This window comes from Phyllobates terribilis, unplaced genomic scaffold (genome assembly GCF_046119375.1).
Source record: "Phyllobates terribilis strain yellow unplaced genomic scaffold, ASM4611937v1 Scaffold_5__5_contigs__length_657084704, whole genome shotgun sequence".
In the NCBI taxonomy this organism is placed as follows: domain Eukaryota; kingdom Metazoa; phylum Chordata; class Amphibia; order Anura; family Dendrobatidae; genus Phyllobates; species Phyllobates terribilis.
The window spans coordinates 463,677,552-463,694,152 of NW_027362765.1; the positions used below are offsets into that span (position 1 = coordinate 463,677,552).

General features: G+C 45.4%; 1 protein-coding gene across 1 annotated transcript; it reads right to left on the reverse strand.

The window, feature by feature from the left end:
- Positions 1–1,104: 1,104 nt before the first annotated feature.
- On the reverse strand, positions 1,105–15,970 carry NRBF2 (nuclear receptor binding factor 2). Its single transcript, XM_073681394.1, has 4 exons — positions 15,738–15,970; positions 7,212–7,296; positions 4,259–4,299; positions 1,105–2,594 (listed from the first exon to the last, which is right to left on the reverse strand). Exons 1-4 carry the CDS (start codon positions 15,765–15,767, stop codon positions 1,851–1,853), a joined length of 900 nt encoding a protein of 299 aa, XP_073537495.1. The 5' UTR covers positions 15,768–15,970; the 3' UTR covers positions 1,105–1,850.
- Positions 15,971–16,601: the final 631 nt, after the last annotated feature.

A 16,601-nucleotide genomic window follows, 5' to 3' on the forward strand; every position in this document is an offset into this window, starting at 1 on the left:
TGGTACCCGGGTCTGGAGGAGCGTCTCCTCTTTTCCAAACCAGGGTACCATCCGCACATTGAATCGCTTAATATCCGCATGTGCACATGTAGTCATGCAGATATTAAGCGATTCAATGGCGGCGAAAATGCCACGATTCCGCAAAATAATTGGTAATGCTGCGTATTTTTCCGCAATGATAATCCACAGCGGAAATTTCCACAGCATGTGCACAGCACATGAGGATTATCATTGGGGAACATGGCAGGCCTTCTACCAAGCATTTTTGCAGTGGACTTGCCGCTGCGGAAACGCTTAAAAAATACATAGTGGGCACACAGCCTTATAAAGATCTGATCGGGTGGTGTTTAGCTTTCGATTTTTAGGAGGTGAGGCAACACTTTGGTGCCTAAATGTCAATCAAAATTTTCATTTGTAGTTCAATGAAAAAAATGTGCAACAATACAATGTATACATTGTGTATTCTACATCATTGCTGTAACAAAAGTCCCCATTGTACAGTAAAGTGTCTCCTGCCACATGTGCTCACTTTGGGCGCTATGTTTTGTGACAGTGATGAGTCCAATCACTTTAATGCCAAAGAACTATAAGATTAAGGTCATGTTCACACAATCAGTATTTGTAAGCCAAAACAAGGAGTTGGTGAAAAATACAGAAGTGGTGACGTGTTTCTATTATACTTTTCCTCTGATTACAAATACTGAACGTGGCCTAATCATAAAAGTGGTAAAAGTATGTATATCCTATCCTAGCTGCATGATGCATTGCCAATTAGCATGCATGTGTGTGTATATGGCCTTAAAGAGGAAGAGTCAAAAAGCCAAAAATATGGCCAATTTTTGCTCTCATTATATTCCCACAGCTTCCCTGAGTGTGTGTTTCTTTCTTGCACAATGGAGCATGTAATGCGAGATGAACACACCATTAAAATAAATAATCTCTCCTAATCCAATATTCTCAGCAGCAAGATTTCTTTTAAGCCCTCCACCTGATTACCTGGCACTCAGGTTGGCACCTTCTTGTTGCCAGCTATTAGTTATTGAAAAAGAAGCAATTTCCCCCCAGAAATCTCCACTTTCCCCACAGAATCCGCAGACACTCCAGATATAAACACTCTTTATTATAGTCAATCAAATACTGCCATTCAGCATATCTTGCGCCCATGCACTGTTATATTGAGATACTGATATCTTTTCAGTAAATATTTGTGAACAATGCATAACCACATACTATACAGCAAAGTTACAATGCACCCTGATTTTTTTCCAATTTTGTAAACTGATTATTTAGAAATATCATGTAATTTGGTTCCAGAAAAAAAAAAAATCTACATGTGTCATTGTTGGTTTGAGGTTAAGATCTAGGAGTGCACTGTGGCACGAGCAGAGTCGCGTGTCCGCTGTACACTCGTGATTTCAGAGTTTACAAAATCTCGGCATCCCAAAATGCGTACATTCTGACTGCATGACAGAAAGCGTGTGCGGAGAATACAGAGGTTCTGCTATCACAGATAATAGACGTTCTGCATTGTCGTTATAGAATCCTGTATATAACTTATATATCATTTTCGGCAAAGTTTCTTTAAAAGTTCCTCCAGTCATTTGGTTTGGATTAAAACAAGAAAAGTAGTATTGTTTCACGAGCTCGCTTCTAACGCTCCTGTGGGATTTCTTTTTCAATCTGTTCCACCTAGGACCTCAGATTTTATATTTCACAGTGACACGTCTACCGATGTACTGAAGTTCTCCACCTTCTATGGTAAACTCTGGCAAAGGCTCAGAAGCCCTTCCAATATTGCTTCCAAGATGGTCTTCCCCTGTGATTGTCCTCTGATTTAGTAAGTCACATCCCTAGCTGTCCATTAGTCCTTTAAACTCTGTGATTTGCGATTGTATATCATCTGGGAGCTCGAGGGGAGGAAGATCTGGTAAAGGAATGTCTAGAGGAGGAAGATTAGGTATAGGAATGTCCTTCACCTTCCCAGTATTTGCTACAAAATTCTGCCATGTAGACGAGGGGTTTGGAGAACTTGGAGTCGGTTGCTGCAGACTCCACAGTTCAGACTTCTCCACAAAATCGGTGTCCATGTCCAACTCCTTCTCTGGATTCTGCTGCAGTCTTGCCACCTCTGCCCGAAGCTTCCGGTTCTCTTTTTTCAGTTTCTCATTTTCGGCCAGGAGGGTGTCCACCAGTAGGTTCAGCTCTTTAATCTTGGTGGCCTGCTCCTCCAATTTAGTTTTGTCATCTTTTGGGACTCTATTTGCCTTGAATGGTTCCAGCGGTTCCTTCCTTTTCTGCAGAAGATAGAGTAGCGAGTCTGGTTCTCGGTCAAGGACACTGTGGATTTCCTGTAAAAACTTCCCTGGGTTAGAACTGGTTTTCTGGCCTGCAGAAATGAGTGCATTTTGGCTGTCAGTATCATCTGCAGATGATCGGCATGACGTGTGGAGATGCGCTGTATACTCCTTTTCCGCGGCTATTGCTTTTTGTTGAGCACGGAGTTTGTCTTCTCGTTTGGCTCTTTTCAATCTTTCCTGAATTAAGAGCTGTTGCTTTATATGACTCTCCCTTTGCAGCTCCAATGACAGCTGAGCCTGGAGCGGAAAACACATGTAGACAAGGTTTAATCAATGTAGCACTCAACAAGAACATGACCAATGCCCCAAGCTCTCCTTCTAGAGAATCAGTATATCCATAGCGACAATAAGATTTGCAAGGATTTTTTACCTTACAACATAGAAGTCATTTTTAACCTTTTTTGTGTTATACCTTCAATAAAGCTTTACTTTTTGTTAGATAAAAGCTCTCTGTGCACAATTCTTTGTAGGCTCGTAACACACAAGTCATGTAACTAATGATTATTCATAAGTTTTTAGACTATAAGCCCAAACAAGAATGTTTCCATTCACTGATAAGAAATAGATGTTAAAAGTGAACCTGACATGTTGTCCCAAACACAAGCAGCTTGTATCGGACACCGGCTCCGTCATGTCAGCCAGGTAGATTTAAAAGGTGTTGTCCACTACTTTTACATTCATGGCCTATCCTTAGGTCAGGTCATCAATGTCTGATCAGTCGGGGTCCGACACCTGGTAGCCCCGCCGATTAGCTGTTATCCGTGGCGGCTGCTGGCAGAAATTACATACTTGCGGAGCTGGCTGTCTACTTGTAGTGGCTGGGGTTTGGTACTGCACGTCCACCTTCTGTTCTAATTAAAAAGGTGGTGGATGTGTAGTACCCTGCGACAGCCACTACAAGTTGATGACCAGCTTTGCAAGTGTGTACTTCCGGCCGGTGGCCGCTGCCACGAATAACAGCTGATTGGCACGGGTGATGGACCAAAGCTGATCAGACATTGATGGCCTATCTTAAGGATAGGCCATGAATGTAAAAGTAGTGGACAACCTCTAACTCTCACGCTGACATTTTAGAGATATCATTTAGAAGCCGAGTGGGGACCATGCGACTCAGGTGTCCAAAAGGCCGATTCCTGGTGACTACTTCCTGCTCTACTTGAGTGACAGGTCTCTTCCCATGCACACATGTATAAAGAGATCTGTCACTCAAAGGGAGTGAGATGGGGAGAAGCCGCTGTGGACAAGTCAACACAGACGCATGGACCCCTGCTGGCTTTTAAACATATGTTACCTATCAAATGGCGTGTTGTTTCCTAGCAGAGCACACTTGGTTGAAATGACGGAGCTGGACTCTATAATTCAAGCAGCATGAATCACCTGTCAGGTTCTCTTTAAAAATAATTACAAAGTGCATTACATCACTGCATGCTTTCATTATATATAGTGATTAAAGGGCTATTCTCACGTTGGTAGACAGGAGTGCACCGCTCCCCTACCTCCCGGTTGGCTGTGGCCTCCTGACTAACAGTTCACACCAGCAGCATGGTTGCCCTACTGGCCCGAACTGTGAGCTCTCTGATGCTGCAAGCAGAGGCAGATACACCCCTGCAGCATTGGAGGACTGCAGTGGTACCAAAACAGGCAGTACCCAGAAATCCAGCCATCTGTAGAGCAGAGCAGTGCTTGCAGGCTCTATAACAAAGGGCTTGTAAGTGCTTCGCTCCTTGCCTAGGAGATAAATTGCTTATTTTATTAGCACTTTGCAATTTTTACCATTTAAGATGAGACAACCTCTATAAGCTTTATATGAAATTGGATATTCCTTTAAGGTATAACAAAGGTGGAATTAGATTTTCTAAAATGTAGCAATTAAAGACATGGCTGCTTCTGTGCCATCTTACCTGCTCAGACTGTGTCAACCTTTTGGCTTCCAAGAGGTAGGCTGTAATAAAGAAGACAAATCTGTGAACAAGGCCACGCTGAGTGGTTATGTGACGGCACTTAAGACAAGCTGACATGGACCACAGAACCTGGAAATACAGATTTCCCACTGACATTGACGTTCATGTAGGATCATGCATGGCCTCCAGCCGGGAGGATCCGCTCTCCTTCAGTCCATTGTCTCAGTGTATAATATATAAATGTCATATACACACCATCGTTTTATTATGGTTAATAATAAATAAAGTGGTTTGGAAAGTGGAGAATCAATTTAGACCAATAATGAGCCCAAACCAACTCAGATTCTGCCCTGCCTCATTGACACTAGAGCCACCTCCACCTTAGATGGCCGTCAACCGAATGATTGCTTGGCCGGCAGTTCTCTCTCCCGTCTCCCCCATACACAGGGACACTCAGGGAGAGCAAAAGGATCGGCAGTCTGAAACCAGGCATGCTGAATACTTACCTCCCCTGACAATCATCTGTCTGGGGCCACCATACACATTGTTGTCTGAACCCATTGGTATTGTCAGGTTTGTCCGACATTGATCTAATGTGTATGGGGGCTTAACACCGAATTCACACTGCTGTGCTACAATTTGGGTTAATCACATCCACATGACGGGCTCGGGTCACTCTTCTGTGTCGTAGATTGGTGTAGCAGCTGCATGATTTTGACAAGCACTAGCCTGGTCCATACAGGCCACCAGACATGTGCACCCTGGGACTATTTTCACACAAACCATCAGTCTGTATAAAAAATTACTGATATGCACTGGCACACCTGTTATATTTGTCGTTCTGAATGAGGAGGGGGAGTAAGAGGCGGTCAGGGCCGGTATTATGATGTGAAGGTGGGAACGCCGAGCCATCATCCTCAAAAGGGAGCCCTGCAACACCCCACCCTGCTGGAGGTTTGGAAGGCCGATTAGCCCCTGGGTTGCCTGCCTATAAAAACAGACTGCACTGATAATGGCTGTCCTGTATAATCAGTGCACTTTCTGAGGTTACAAGGTTTGGGGACATCATGGTCACACAGGCAGGGGTGCATTACCCTGTGCGAGTCTGGAGGAACAGAGGAGAGACTGGTGAGTCCTATATGCTGTGCCACTGTATCTACTATAGATCATAGAGTATCTTGTACACAAATATATGTAGTATAATATTTTCTATACAGCATAGCTTGGCAAATTGTACGTATATACTATTTGTATATAATGTAAATCGTGTATATAGTACAAAGTATAAACTGTAAACAGTGTATATTGTGTATATATCCTGTCTGTATATACTGCCTGTATATAGTGTGTATTATGTATATATACACTGCCTGTATATAGTGTATTGTGTATATATAGCATATACCATCTGCATATAGTGTAAATTATGTGTACATAGTATATACTGTCTGTATAGTGTGTATTGTGTATATATACACTGTCAGTATATAGTGTGTATTGAGTTTGTATAGTATATACCGTCTGCATAGTGTAAATTATCAGTATATACACTGTCTGTTTTTAGTGTGTATTGTGTATATATACACACACTGTCTATACAGTGTGTATTGAGTTTGTATAATATATAGTGTAAATTATGTGTATATACTGTTTGTGTATGGTGTATAGGTAATGCATACACTATATACTGTATGTATATAATGTAAATTGTGTATAGATAATACATACTATCTACTGTGTAGATAGTACATATTAAGCGTATACACTAACATTTCTTTGCATCCTGTGATTCCCATAATTCCAGGACTTTTCCTTCTTGGTGTTGGAAGTAGAAAACCCCGCACTAACATGACTTGGCTGCTATCAATGAGGTTAATGGCTGTTGAATGAATGTTCTACGGGAGCTGAATGCATTTGGGCAAATCATCCAGATCCGCTGCTGGCAGCTGCCTTTGCAATTGTCGATCAATGATGTCCCAGATGTGCACGATGGGAGACAAGTCCGGAGATGCTGCAGGTCAGGATAGCAGACTTGAGGCCACTCACAGTACAATCTGCCTGGCATTGTTGTGTTAAATCACTGTCACTGGCATCATATCGCCCCACAGATGATGTTCTGCCAATAACATGATAATCTACATGGATGATCGTATTAGTGATTGTTTTGTCCCCACCATCATTCGTGGCCCTGTCTGAACAGTCCAATAAATGTCCAACAATCAACTGGAATCTAGTTAATCGGTGCTCATTTAATGACCTGAAATCGACTTGTGTAAATGCACTCTAAGGGGCCAATTCATCAATACTTTTACTGCAGAAAACTGGCATAAAGGCTTTGAAACGAAAAACGCTGCAACATTTGGCATTTTCACGCCAGTTTAAAAAAGAGCTCTACCGAAACATGTGGAGCTGGATGGGACAGGGTGTGACCAAGCTCGCCCGTACACCAGAAATGCTAATCCAGCACCTTACTGTAGTACCATTTCTGGTGAGGCGCACGCCACTCCACTCAGAAGAGCCAAATTCATTCAGTGCCGTGCGCCTCAATCAATGTGGTGCCCTCTACACCACCCAGTGTGCACCACGCCAGTCTTGATGAATCGCCTCCTACATGTCTCTGTGTGATGGTGGAACACCCTAGCATTTGGGGCAGCACTTTTAACTTTGCCCAGGGACACACTTTGTTTAAAACAGGCCCTGGCAGATGCCGGACACCTCGGGTGGTGGTCTAAGTTCCCTTTACAAGGTAAGGGCAAGGTAAAAGCCACCAGCTCACCAACAAGCACCAGTCCTTCTTTTCTCCTACATCTTCCATCGGAGGAGAACGGGGACCCTCTCCCTAATGTGCGCTGACCCTGGCATTGAACATTTCCCTGTAGCATTGTCCTCATAGCAAAATATATCCATCAGGATAAATGACAATAATACATAGCCGGGGCAATGTGGTACGTACCAGCAGCTTTCCTGTGACAAGCAATGGCCTCTTCATATTTTCCTGTAGCCAGAAAGCGGTCTGCTTTTCGGCTTTGCTGATGTGCCTGAAAACATGAAGAAATGATTGGACAATTAACAACTGGCTTCATGAAAAGGTGCTGATTTCCTAAAACTAGACGTTCCTCTCCATGTGAAGACCATATTATTCTTCTACAGGTGATGTCTTGCAATATAGGGGCCAGCTGCCCACATATTGTATGTCCAGGAGCTGCCGTTATTTCCCACCTAGCCTGAGGACCGTATCAAAGTGCTGAACAAGCCATAAAGGGGCGTCAATAAAACGTAAAGGCGTGCTCATCTAAAACGTGACCTGTTGCTGTTTGCCATGTATAAGCTTTTGGGTTCAGGGTTTCTTTCCGACCGCCATTACCATTCAGCAGCCAGCCATACACAGCTGGTGGGATCTGCACATACATCTGGGCAATTGGTCATCATTACAGATCATTATACCATGGCATTATAGTCAGGGCATCCTGCCAACAGGCTTACGTGAGGAGATAAAGTTCTGGATGACATGATACCAGGGCAATGTATTACATTCGTCAGGAGAATGCATAAATGATTAACCTTACCTAGTGTGACAGAAAGAAAACAAATGAGAAACGGCAGAGGAATGTCCTACACCTACACAGAGCAGGCAGAAAATGCATCCGCACCAACCCTCCGCCTGGAAAACATATGACACTTCCTGCAAATAAATAACCTATTATTTATAAGCCGAGCAGCACAGATTCCTCCTGCCGTCCATTAGAATAGTTGTGAAAGAGTTCCCCGCCCCCCCCCCCCCCAGTCCCAAGAATCCATAAAACCATCGCCTGTCCGAGCCTCGTAAGAGAAAAGGCAACAATCCCACTACTGCATGTCCTAATCTACTATATACGGGCAGCACGGTGGCTCAGGGGTTAGCACTGCAGCCTTGCAACGTTGGGGTTCTGGGTTCAAATCCACCAAGGACAACATCTGCAAGGAGTTTGTATGTTCTCCCCGTGTTTGTGTGGGTTTCCTCCCACATTCCAAAGACATACTGATAGGGAATGTAGATTGTGAGCCCCGATGGGGACAGTGCTGATAATGTCTGTAAAGAGCTGTGGAATTAATGGCGCTATATAAGGGAGTAAAATGAATGAATATATACGGTCCAATATCACAGAGGTGTCCTCGCCCCTGCCCTAATCCCAAGAATCCATAAAACCATCGTCTGTCCGAGCCTCATAAGGGAGAAGGCAACAATCCCACAACTGCTTGTCCTAATCTACTATATACGGCCCAATATCACAGAGGTGTCCGGTCAGGCTTTTCCCCGCGGCTGATCTACGGTCACAAATCAGGATTGGTATGTTGAAATCACACCGGATTTTTATTTTCCTCAATATTGGCATCATGGGAAGAGTCCATAGGCACGGCCAATGTTCATCTAATGTGTATGGCCACCTTTAGTTTTCCGGCCAAAAATTCTGCTTTTCTGGGTTTCTCCTGAGCATGGCACCCTCATCAACAGCAGTAGTGCCGTGGTCCAACTCATCATCTATACAATGATGCCTAGGTGATGAAATTGTTGAATAATGGGTCATCAGGCAGTAATGATTTTGGTTGGGTGGAGAGTGGATTTGGTGCAGATCGATTTGTAAGACCAGCAAACACATTAGTACTTTGTGGTCGCTGGATCGGAGCCAGGAGAGCCACCACCTGACGCTCATCTTTTCATTTGTCGGCCTGGTGTGATGTCACATTTGCAGTCATGCTGCAACGATGATGTTGCACCAAGCCGGCTATTCAAAAGATGAGCCACGGATGTAGGAGGGCTTCTGTACAGCGGCCAAAGACTACTGACCTGACTGCTGGACTGGATCCTGCAACTCTACAGGAGAGTGATCGCCTGGAGAGGTCTCTTGACTGTCCCCTGACACATGACATCAGGAGAGAGAAGGATCTGACCTGTCGAATTATGCTCAGCGCAGAGATAATCTGCTGCCCAGGAGTCTGTTAGCGGTCACAGGACCTTGGCCGAACTGAACATTCCTGTGTATGGAGGAGTCAGGGAGGTGGCAATCTAATGTGCACAGCTTATCATAATTTTAGGCTAAGTTCAGACAAGTTGGGATTCTTTGGAGAAAGTCTTTGTACATCTGCTCGTCCTCACAGCAGACGGGTGAGGTGCTGCCTACGGTTTACATGTATTAGCCTGGTTCGTAAATCAGGCCAGACTAGTATAAGCTGCGATCTCTGAGGTCAATGCGGAAAATAGCCTGCGTGCACTAACACATGGGCTAACATTGGTCCGTGTGCTGTACACTGTTCACACATACACCACATGGAGCGATAATACTCATGGGAACTTACCCTAACAGGATTAAGGCGATGGTGCTTTTGCACCAATTTTATTCTGCAGCAAAAACCAGTGTTAGCAGGAAAAATGCTGAGTAAAATACAAATGTTTTTACATGCATTCTTACTTGTGTTTTTTTTTCCTCTTATTCCTTAAAATGGGTGAAAAGTGCTGCAAAAAAAGCTGAAAAAATTGACGTGCTGCAGATTTCAAAAAACGCCCAGCAGCTCAAAAAAGCTCAAGGAAAAAAAACAACCCCCCCCCCCCCCCCCCAAAAAAAAGTGTGTGCATGAGATTTTTTTTAAACCTTGTTCACTTTGCAGGTACTGAAACAACGCAGCATTTGTGCTGCAGAAAAAAAAACTGCAATTATGCCACGTGTGAACATACTGTGGTGCAGCGGCATTGCTATAGTGATCTAGTATGTCTGTTTATGCTATTTTCTTCCCCCTCAGGTGACTGATCACATGACTGACATCAGCAAGGTCCTGTCTGTCTGTGTGTGTGTGTGTGTGTGTGTGTGTGTGTGTGTGTGTGTGTGTGTGTGTGTGTGTGTGTGTGTGTGTGTGTGTGTGTGCTACAGGATATATAAACCCTGGGTGATTTGGGACAGGTGTGTTCCTGTGTGAGGTGTTCCCGTGTGGACACCGGGTGAGAGGCATGAGGCTGTTCCCTGAGTGTGGAGGGAACATTGCTCGTGTGAGGCCTGGTGGACTCCTGGAGGGTGAAGCCTGGATCGCTGACAGTGTGAACGTGATGCCAGTAAGCCTTGGAGTGCCAGAGGCTGGAATGTAAACGTCCTGGAGGACAGAGCCTGCATCTGTGTGTGAGAGATGCCAGTGGTCTTGGACGGGATAAGGTCAGGAGACCACGTGTGGTAAGCCTTAAAGCCACAGTGGTGGCGGACTGAAGCAGCTAAAACAGACAAAGGTAATACTCTTTGTGTTATGGACATTTACATGGACATTGCTTTATTATTACCTTGCAGAAGGCTGTAACTAGAGCCAGGTGGGCCTGTGTGCCACTTGGCTCGTGAACATTGTATATATGTGTGTCGGCGTGCCACTGAGTTGAACCCGGTCATATGCGGTTTATGATGAGATAATAAACTGCTGAAGTGTGAAAACTGGAAGGACATTGCTGGTGTGCATTATTTGACGCAGCGAAGAGAGTATCCCCCAGGATGATGACAAGCGCTGCCTTACAATACCTTTAATGTCTTCACCTAAGCAAACTACTGTAAAAATGTGATCTCAGTTGTCCATTCTTAAAGGGAACCTGTCACCAGAAAAATGCTATTAACCTGCAGATATCGAGTTAATCTACAGGGTAATAGCGTTAATAACCTGCCTGATGCCGCACTTAGCCGAACGCTGACAGGAGAAAATTAAATTTATACCCCCCTCGGCGGCGCCGGTTCAGTCACTGTTCTGAGTATACAAAGCTTCGACTGTAACTGCGGCCCAACTGACACAGGCTCTGCCGGCCGGCTGTCAGTCAGTGGCAGGGGCGCAGTTACAGGCACTGCTCTCTATACACTGATCGGTGACTGAAACCGAATACTGCCGGGGAGAGTAAAGGTAATTTTCTCACCGCAGCGTTCGGCTATGTGCAGGCGCCGGGCAGGTTAATATTTTTCTGGTGACAGGTTCCCTTTAAGGCTGGTTACATTGGTGATGGCGCTCCTCCCGGTCTATGCCTACACACACACACAAAGGAACCTGCAGAACACACACGGACGCGCTCATGACCCACAAGAGCCATTCATCACCGAGCTCTATTGTTCACAGCCTTGCAATTAAATGTATCCGCATGATGGAATTTCTTCAATATGTTCTTAATTCAACACAGTTTTATAGTTTTCCTGCGCCCATCGTTGTTATCGGAGGATAAGCGGCTCATTGTCTGTAAATGTCAGCTTATTGCAAGAAGGTGTTTGTCCAATTTAAAATGGGAGTTTCCTCTCTAATCACACTTTATTTTTCAGAGCTTTATGGATCTGTTCACATTTCATCCTTTTTTTAATTACACTTGAGTCCCTGTTAACCCAGTGTGTGCAGAACACTAGGCAAGCAAGCGTCTTCTTACTGTACAGGAAGGTGTAGTTCGCTAGTCAGTTACATCTACTATGGAAAGGGGCAAACGACACAAAAGTCACAACCTGCATCACTTTGTATGTCGTGTGTAAAGTAACATGTCTGCCCCCCACCTGCCTAAAATATATGCAGTGAATCTGCTGTGCGCGAGTCCATCTACCCCCCGTCCTAACTACTGTGTGTGGACACAATCACTGTCACACACAACTTTACAATAAACATTGCCGTAAAGTCTTAGGGAACGTTCACACTGCATCTTTTCCAGTGCGTCCTTTTGCTTATTTCCTAAGAATTTTTTCCTGGCATTTTCCGGACATTTTTTGATCTTCATTAAGCAATGACTAGACCACTAATATTTTTTTAGGCGGAAACAAAGAAAAAATGCTCAGGAGTCTTCTGGGTGTTTTTTTAGCCCAAAAACGTAGGGTGTATTTATCCTAAAATAAATCTATCCTATCAGATCAATGGCGGCATGGGAGGCCAACGCCTTATAGATAGCAGTGGAGAATGTTTAGTGTAAAGGTGGCCACACATTAGATGAGCACCGGACAACCCTGCCGACCTCAGTAGGACCGGATGACCAACTATTTCGCCCCCTATGGCAGATATTGGAAGAAGTAGGATCAGGCTGTTGAGGGAGGGCACCAACGTCCCTTCACGGTTGACCAAGTGAGTGTCAAATTATTATGTTGATTGCGCAATCCAACAGAAAACCAAACGGAGGCAGTGCTCTGTATGGGAGGATTCAGAGAATCTCTAATCTCGTTTATTTCTACTTCGCATTTTATATTGTTTTGAGTATATCAATAGCCAATCACCTACAGACATACTACAGGCTTGAACCAATGTTAGTACAATTATTACGGAAATACAGATATGGTCATATTATCGTTAGTTCGGTGCATGGTGGAAATTTACAAGGTTATACGCATCCCGGCTCAGACCAGTTAGATAACAGGAGCAGAGTGTCTCACAGAATGTTCTTGTGAGAAAATGTTAGTGTGGGAAAGTTGCATGAGAAAAGAAGGAAAGAATGTATGTTATGCAAGGAGTATAATAACATGATTTTAAAGCAAGCAGACAAAATGGAGTTGCTATAGCATGAGTATCAATATGTCCTTTACACTTGTATAGCATGAATATTAATATGTCCTTTACAAGGCATGCTGGATTTGAACACGCCCAGTCCTTTGAGCTCTTGGTAGAGGTGTCTGATAGTGGCATATACTCTTATTCTCATTGAATATACATGACTGCTCAGCTAATTTTAGAATACATGTGTGTGTATGGGGGTTGGGGGGTGTCAGGTGACCACTATTGATAGTGTAAGGCCAGATTTAGGCTTAAAATGGTTCTGAATAATCTCTTCCGTGATTTAAAATGTATACTTTATCATCTGCAGAACATTCCGCTCTTCTGTCTGAATAGGATGGCCATGCTGGGAGCTGTAGTCCTTTCAAGATGGTCAAAATTTACAGCAGACAGAAAATGAGATGCTAAAACAGCTGTTAGAGAGCCAGTGTGCCAAATACCCATACGCTCATTCATGCAAGAAATCCATCTCCTGGAGCGTCACGTCTCATTCTACAATGCGATCCTGGTGATGTCATTATCCAGCCCAGAAGAGCAGCGCAGCCATCTGTACCCATGTAAGAACCACAACCCCTTTAAGGCCACGGCCCCACTATCAGTATTTGGTCAGTATTCGGTCAGTATTTTTTCTCAGGAGTGGGTGGTAAATGCAGAATTGGTGACTTGTTTCTATTCTACCTTTTCTCTGATTTTTCCTCACCTGGTTTTGGCTCCCACTCCTGAGAAAAAATACTGACCAAATACTGATAATGGGGCCATGGCCTTAGGCTTACACTAGGTATTACTTTTTCTCTTTGTGTCTCACTGACCACACTGTGGTTTTGGCACAGTTTGGAAAAATAATTTAGCTTTTTTTTGTTCGTTTTTTTTACACTTTTTGATGTGTTTTTTTAAAATTTGTATTTAATTATAAGTTGGGTGTCACCAAAATTGCATGAAAAATCACATTTAGTGCCACAACAACACCGTGAGTCGCTTTTAGGGCACAGTCAGCTGTATAGATCGGACCGCAGTGCACGGACTGGCCTGCGGCTCTCCTGACCTGAGTGTGCCATCTTCATATATGTCTATGCAGATGTCACTCCCAGGTCGGGAGAGCCGCCGGCCAGTCCGTGCACTGCGGTCCGATCTATACAGCTGACTGTGCCCTTACATGCAGAAAACAGAGAAAATTGACTGGATGTTTTTTGTATTACACTTTAAAAACATGAAGGAAAAAATGCCATTCAAATGAACGGGAGGCTCGTCGCAGGCGGATCTGAAGCTGTTTTTTTATGTGGATTTTGGCAAATCTGCTGTAAAAAAAAATAAAAAAGTGAAGAAACCCTTCTAGATCTTCTGCTACATCCCCTGCTAGCTCCGCGTTCTCTGAAAGTGACATGACCAGAATAATTATAGTCAATCTATAACCAATGGCTCACGGTGCGTCCGCACTGAGCTCAGAGCTTTTCCAAAAGAATAAAAACAAAGAACTCCTCAAAACTCTCTGCTGAATGAGAGTGTGTGTAATATATGACGGGGGGGTGTAATATATGGCGGGTGTGTGTGTGTAATATATGGGGGGGTGTGATATATGGCGGGTGTGTGTGTGTGTGTGTGTGTGTAATATATGGCGGGTGTGTGTGTGTAATATATGGGGGGAGGGTGTGTGTAATATATGATGGGGGGTGTAATATATGATGGGGGGGTGTAATATATGGCGGGTGTGTGTGTGTAATATATGGGGGGAGGGTGTGTGTAATATACGATGGGGGGGTGTAATATATGGTGGGGGGGTGTAATATGGCGGGGGGGTGTAATATATGGCGGGGGGGTGTGTGTGTAATATATGGGGGGAGGGTGTGTGTAATATATGATGGGGGGTGTAATATATGGCGGGGGGGTGTAATATATGGGGGGAGGGTGTGTGTAATATATGGGGGGGTGTGATATATGGCGGAGGTGTGTGTGTAATATATGGGGGGAGGGTGTGTACACGATAGGACGGATCTAAAGGATAAGGGGTAAGCGTTCATAGGGAACCATTGTGATAGACGGGTACTGAAAAGGGCCCTCCTACCAGTCGTGCTCACCCCGAGGGGTTGAGGCAAGAGTACACCCCCTATAGTCACATGGGGAGTGAGGTGATCGTGGCAGTGGATGGGAGCCCTGCGGCTGGCTGTGCTGCCATTTCCCCAGAAGGGGGCATATGATCGATATCAGTACATGTATAGATGGTGCAGACACCAGGACATCCTGACCGGGGGCCGTGGACACTATGCGCACTCACACGTAGGAGCACAGAGATAGATAATATTCCGGAATTCAGCAGAGCCAAGTCCATATTCATCTTGAAGAATTTGGGCCCCGTGTGCAGCGGTGACAGCCAGCAGGGGCCCCATAACACAGAGCAGGGCCCCCATAGAGCAGCCTCTCCGGATTGGTGGGATTAGTCTGATGACATCATCTCTGGCCCAGTCCTCAGGTGTTCTCCTGCCTGATCAATAACCCTCGACGCCCTCTGCACTCACGTTCCCTGGGGCCGGGGTGGTGCGGCACAAGAACAGCAACGTAAAGGGGTTCTCCGATCACAAAATATGTAGACTGATCCTTTAAAAAGCTGAAATGGGTCCATTAAAGGGTTTCCTATGTATAAATATGTCCTGCTGGGGAGGCGGGGGAGGGGAGTGACTGCTGGGATCTGTAGTTTCCCCAGCACAGTAATGAGGATTAGATCTGGAGATCCTTCTATCCAGAGATCTGATAATCCGGCACATATGGTCCCACCCCGGATTACTGATGACCATGCTGGACTCTGGGCCCAGCCCCCTCCGCACAGGGGCCCTACAGGCTGGGGCCCCGCTGGGCACTATATGTGGCTGCAGGAGGACTGCCCCCAGAGTCTGCTGGGACTTGTGGTCCTGCCGTGCCCGGAGGTGACCAGCAGGGAGGACATGTTGTACGTGCTGCGGTGCAGGGAGAGGACACTCACCAGGTTCAGTGGACTTTCCATCACTTCCATAGAGCCCGGCAGGACGTGTGTGCGCGGGGGAGAGCTAGGCCGGAGGCGGCGGCCGGGGTGCAGTCATCAGGCCGCGCTGTGTCCTGTGCTCCGGGAGGAAATCCCGGCTCCGATCACAACAGCCAGCTCCTGCTGCAGAAACAACAACTTCCTCCTCTGGCCCCGCCCCTCCTACGTCACTCACCTCGCCGCCAGGACGTAGCGGAGGCGGCGCATGATTCGGGGCGGTGCTTGTTACCGGGGAGACGGCTTAGAGCGTTGTCGTGTCAATCACTTACCAACCAGCAGAGGGCGCGCAGCAACATTCATATTCAGCTGCGGCAGGTAATTACGCAGTGACCAGCAGAGGGCGCGCCAGCATTATACAAAAGTCTTCCACCAGCAGGGGGCGCACACTGATGTGGAGCTACTGCTGCGGTCTGAATTATAGTGAATAGATAGTACAGTGACCGACTACATAGTTATAATTTTATATTTTCACCCCTTAAAGGGTTGATGCACTGCTGGACAACCTCTTCTTAAATGCTATTGTGTCCTAGGTAAAATAAAAACGTACTCACCTGGCATCCTGATTCTCCAGGTTAGTAGAATTTTTTCTTTTAGTCAAGAAAACTTTTATTCAAGCAACTGACAATACTTCCCAACAGTGCAATGGTTACATTTGTAATATATTTGTGGCGCCCCTGAGGGTTCAGTCGCCACAGAGGTACTGCACCTCACCCAGAGGTGTGGTGTCTCCTTCTCTCAGGTAAGGAGGGAGTGCTGCCCGGAACCCCAACACCTGCACCCAACACTACACTGCTCCAGGCCGGCTAGAAGGGCCTTCTTCTGCTG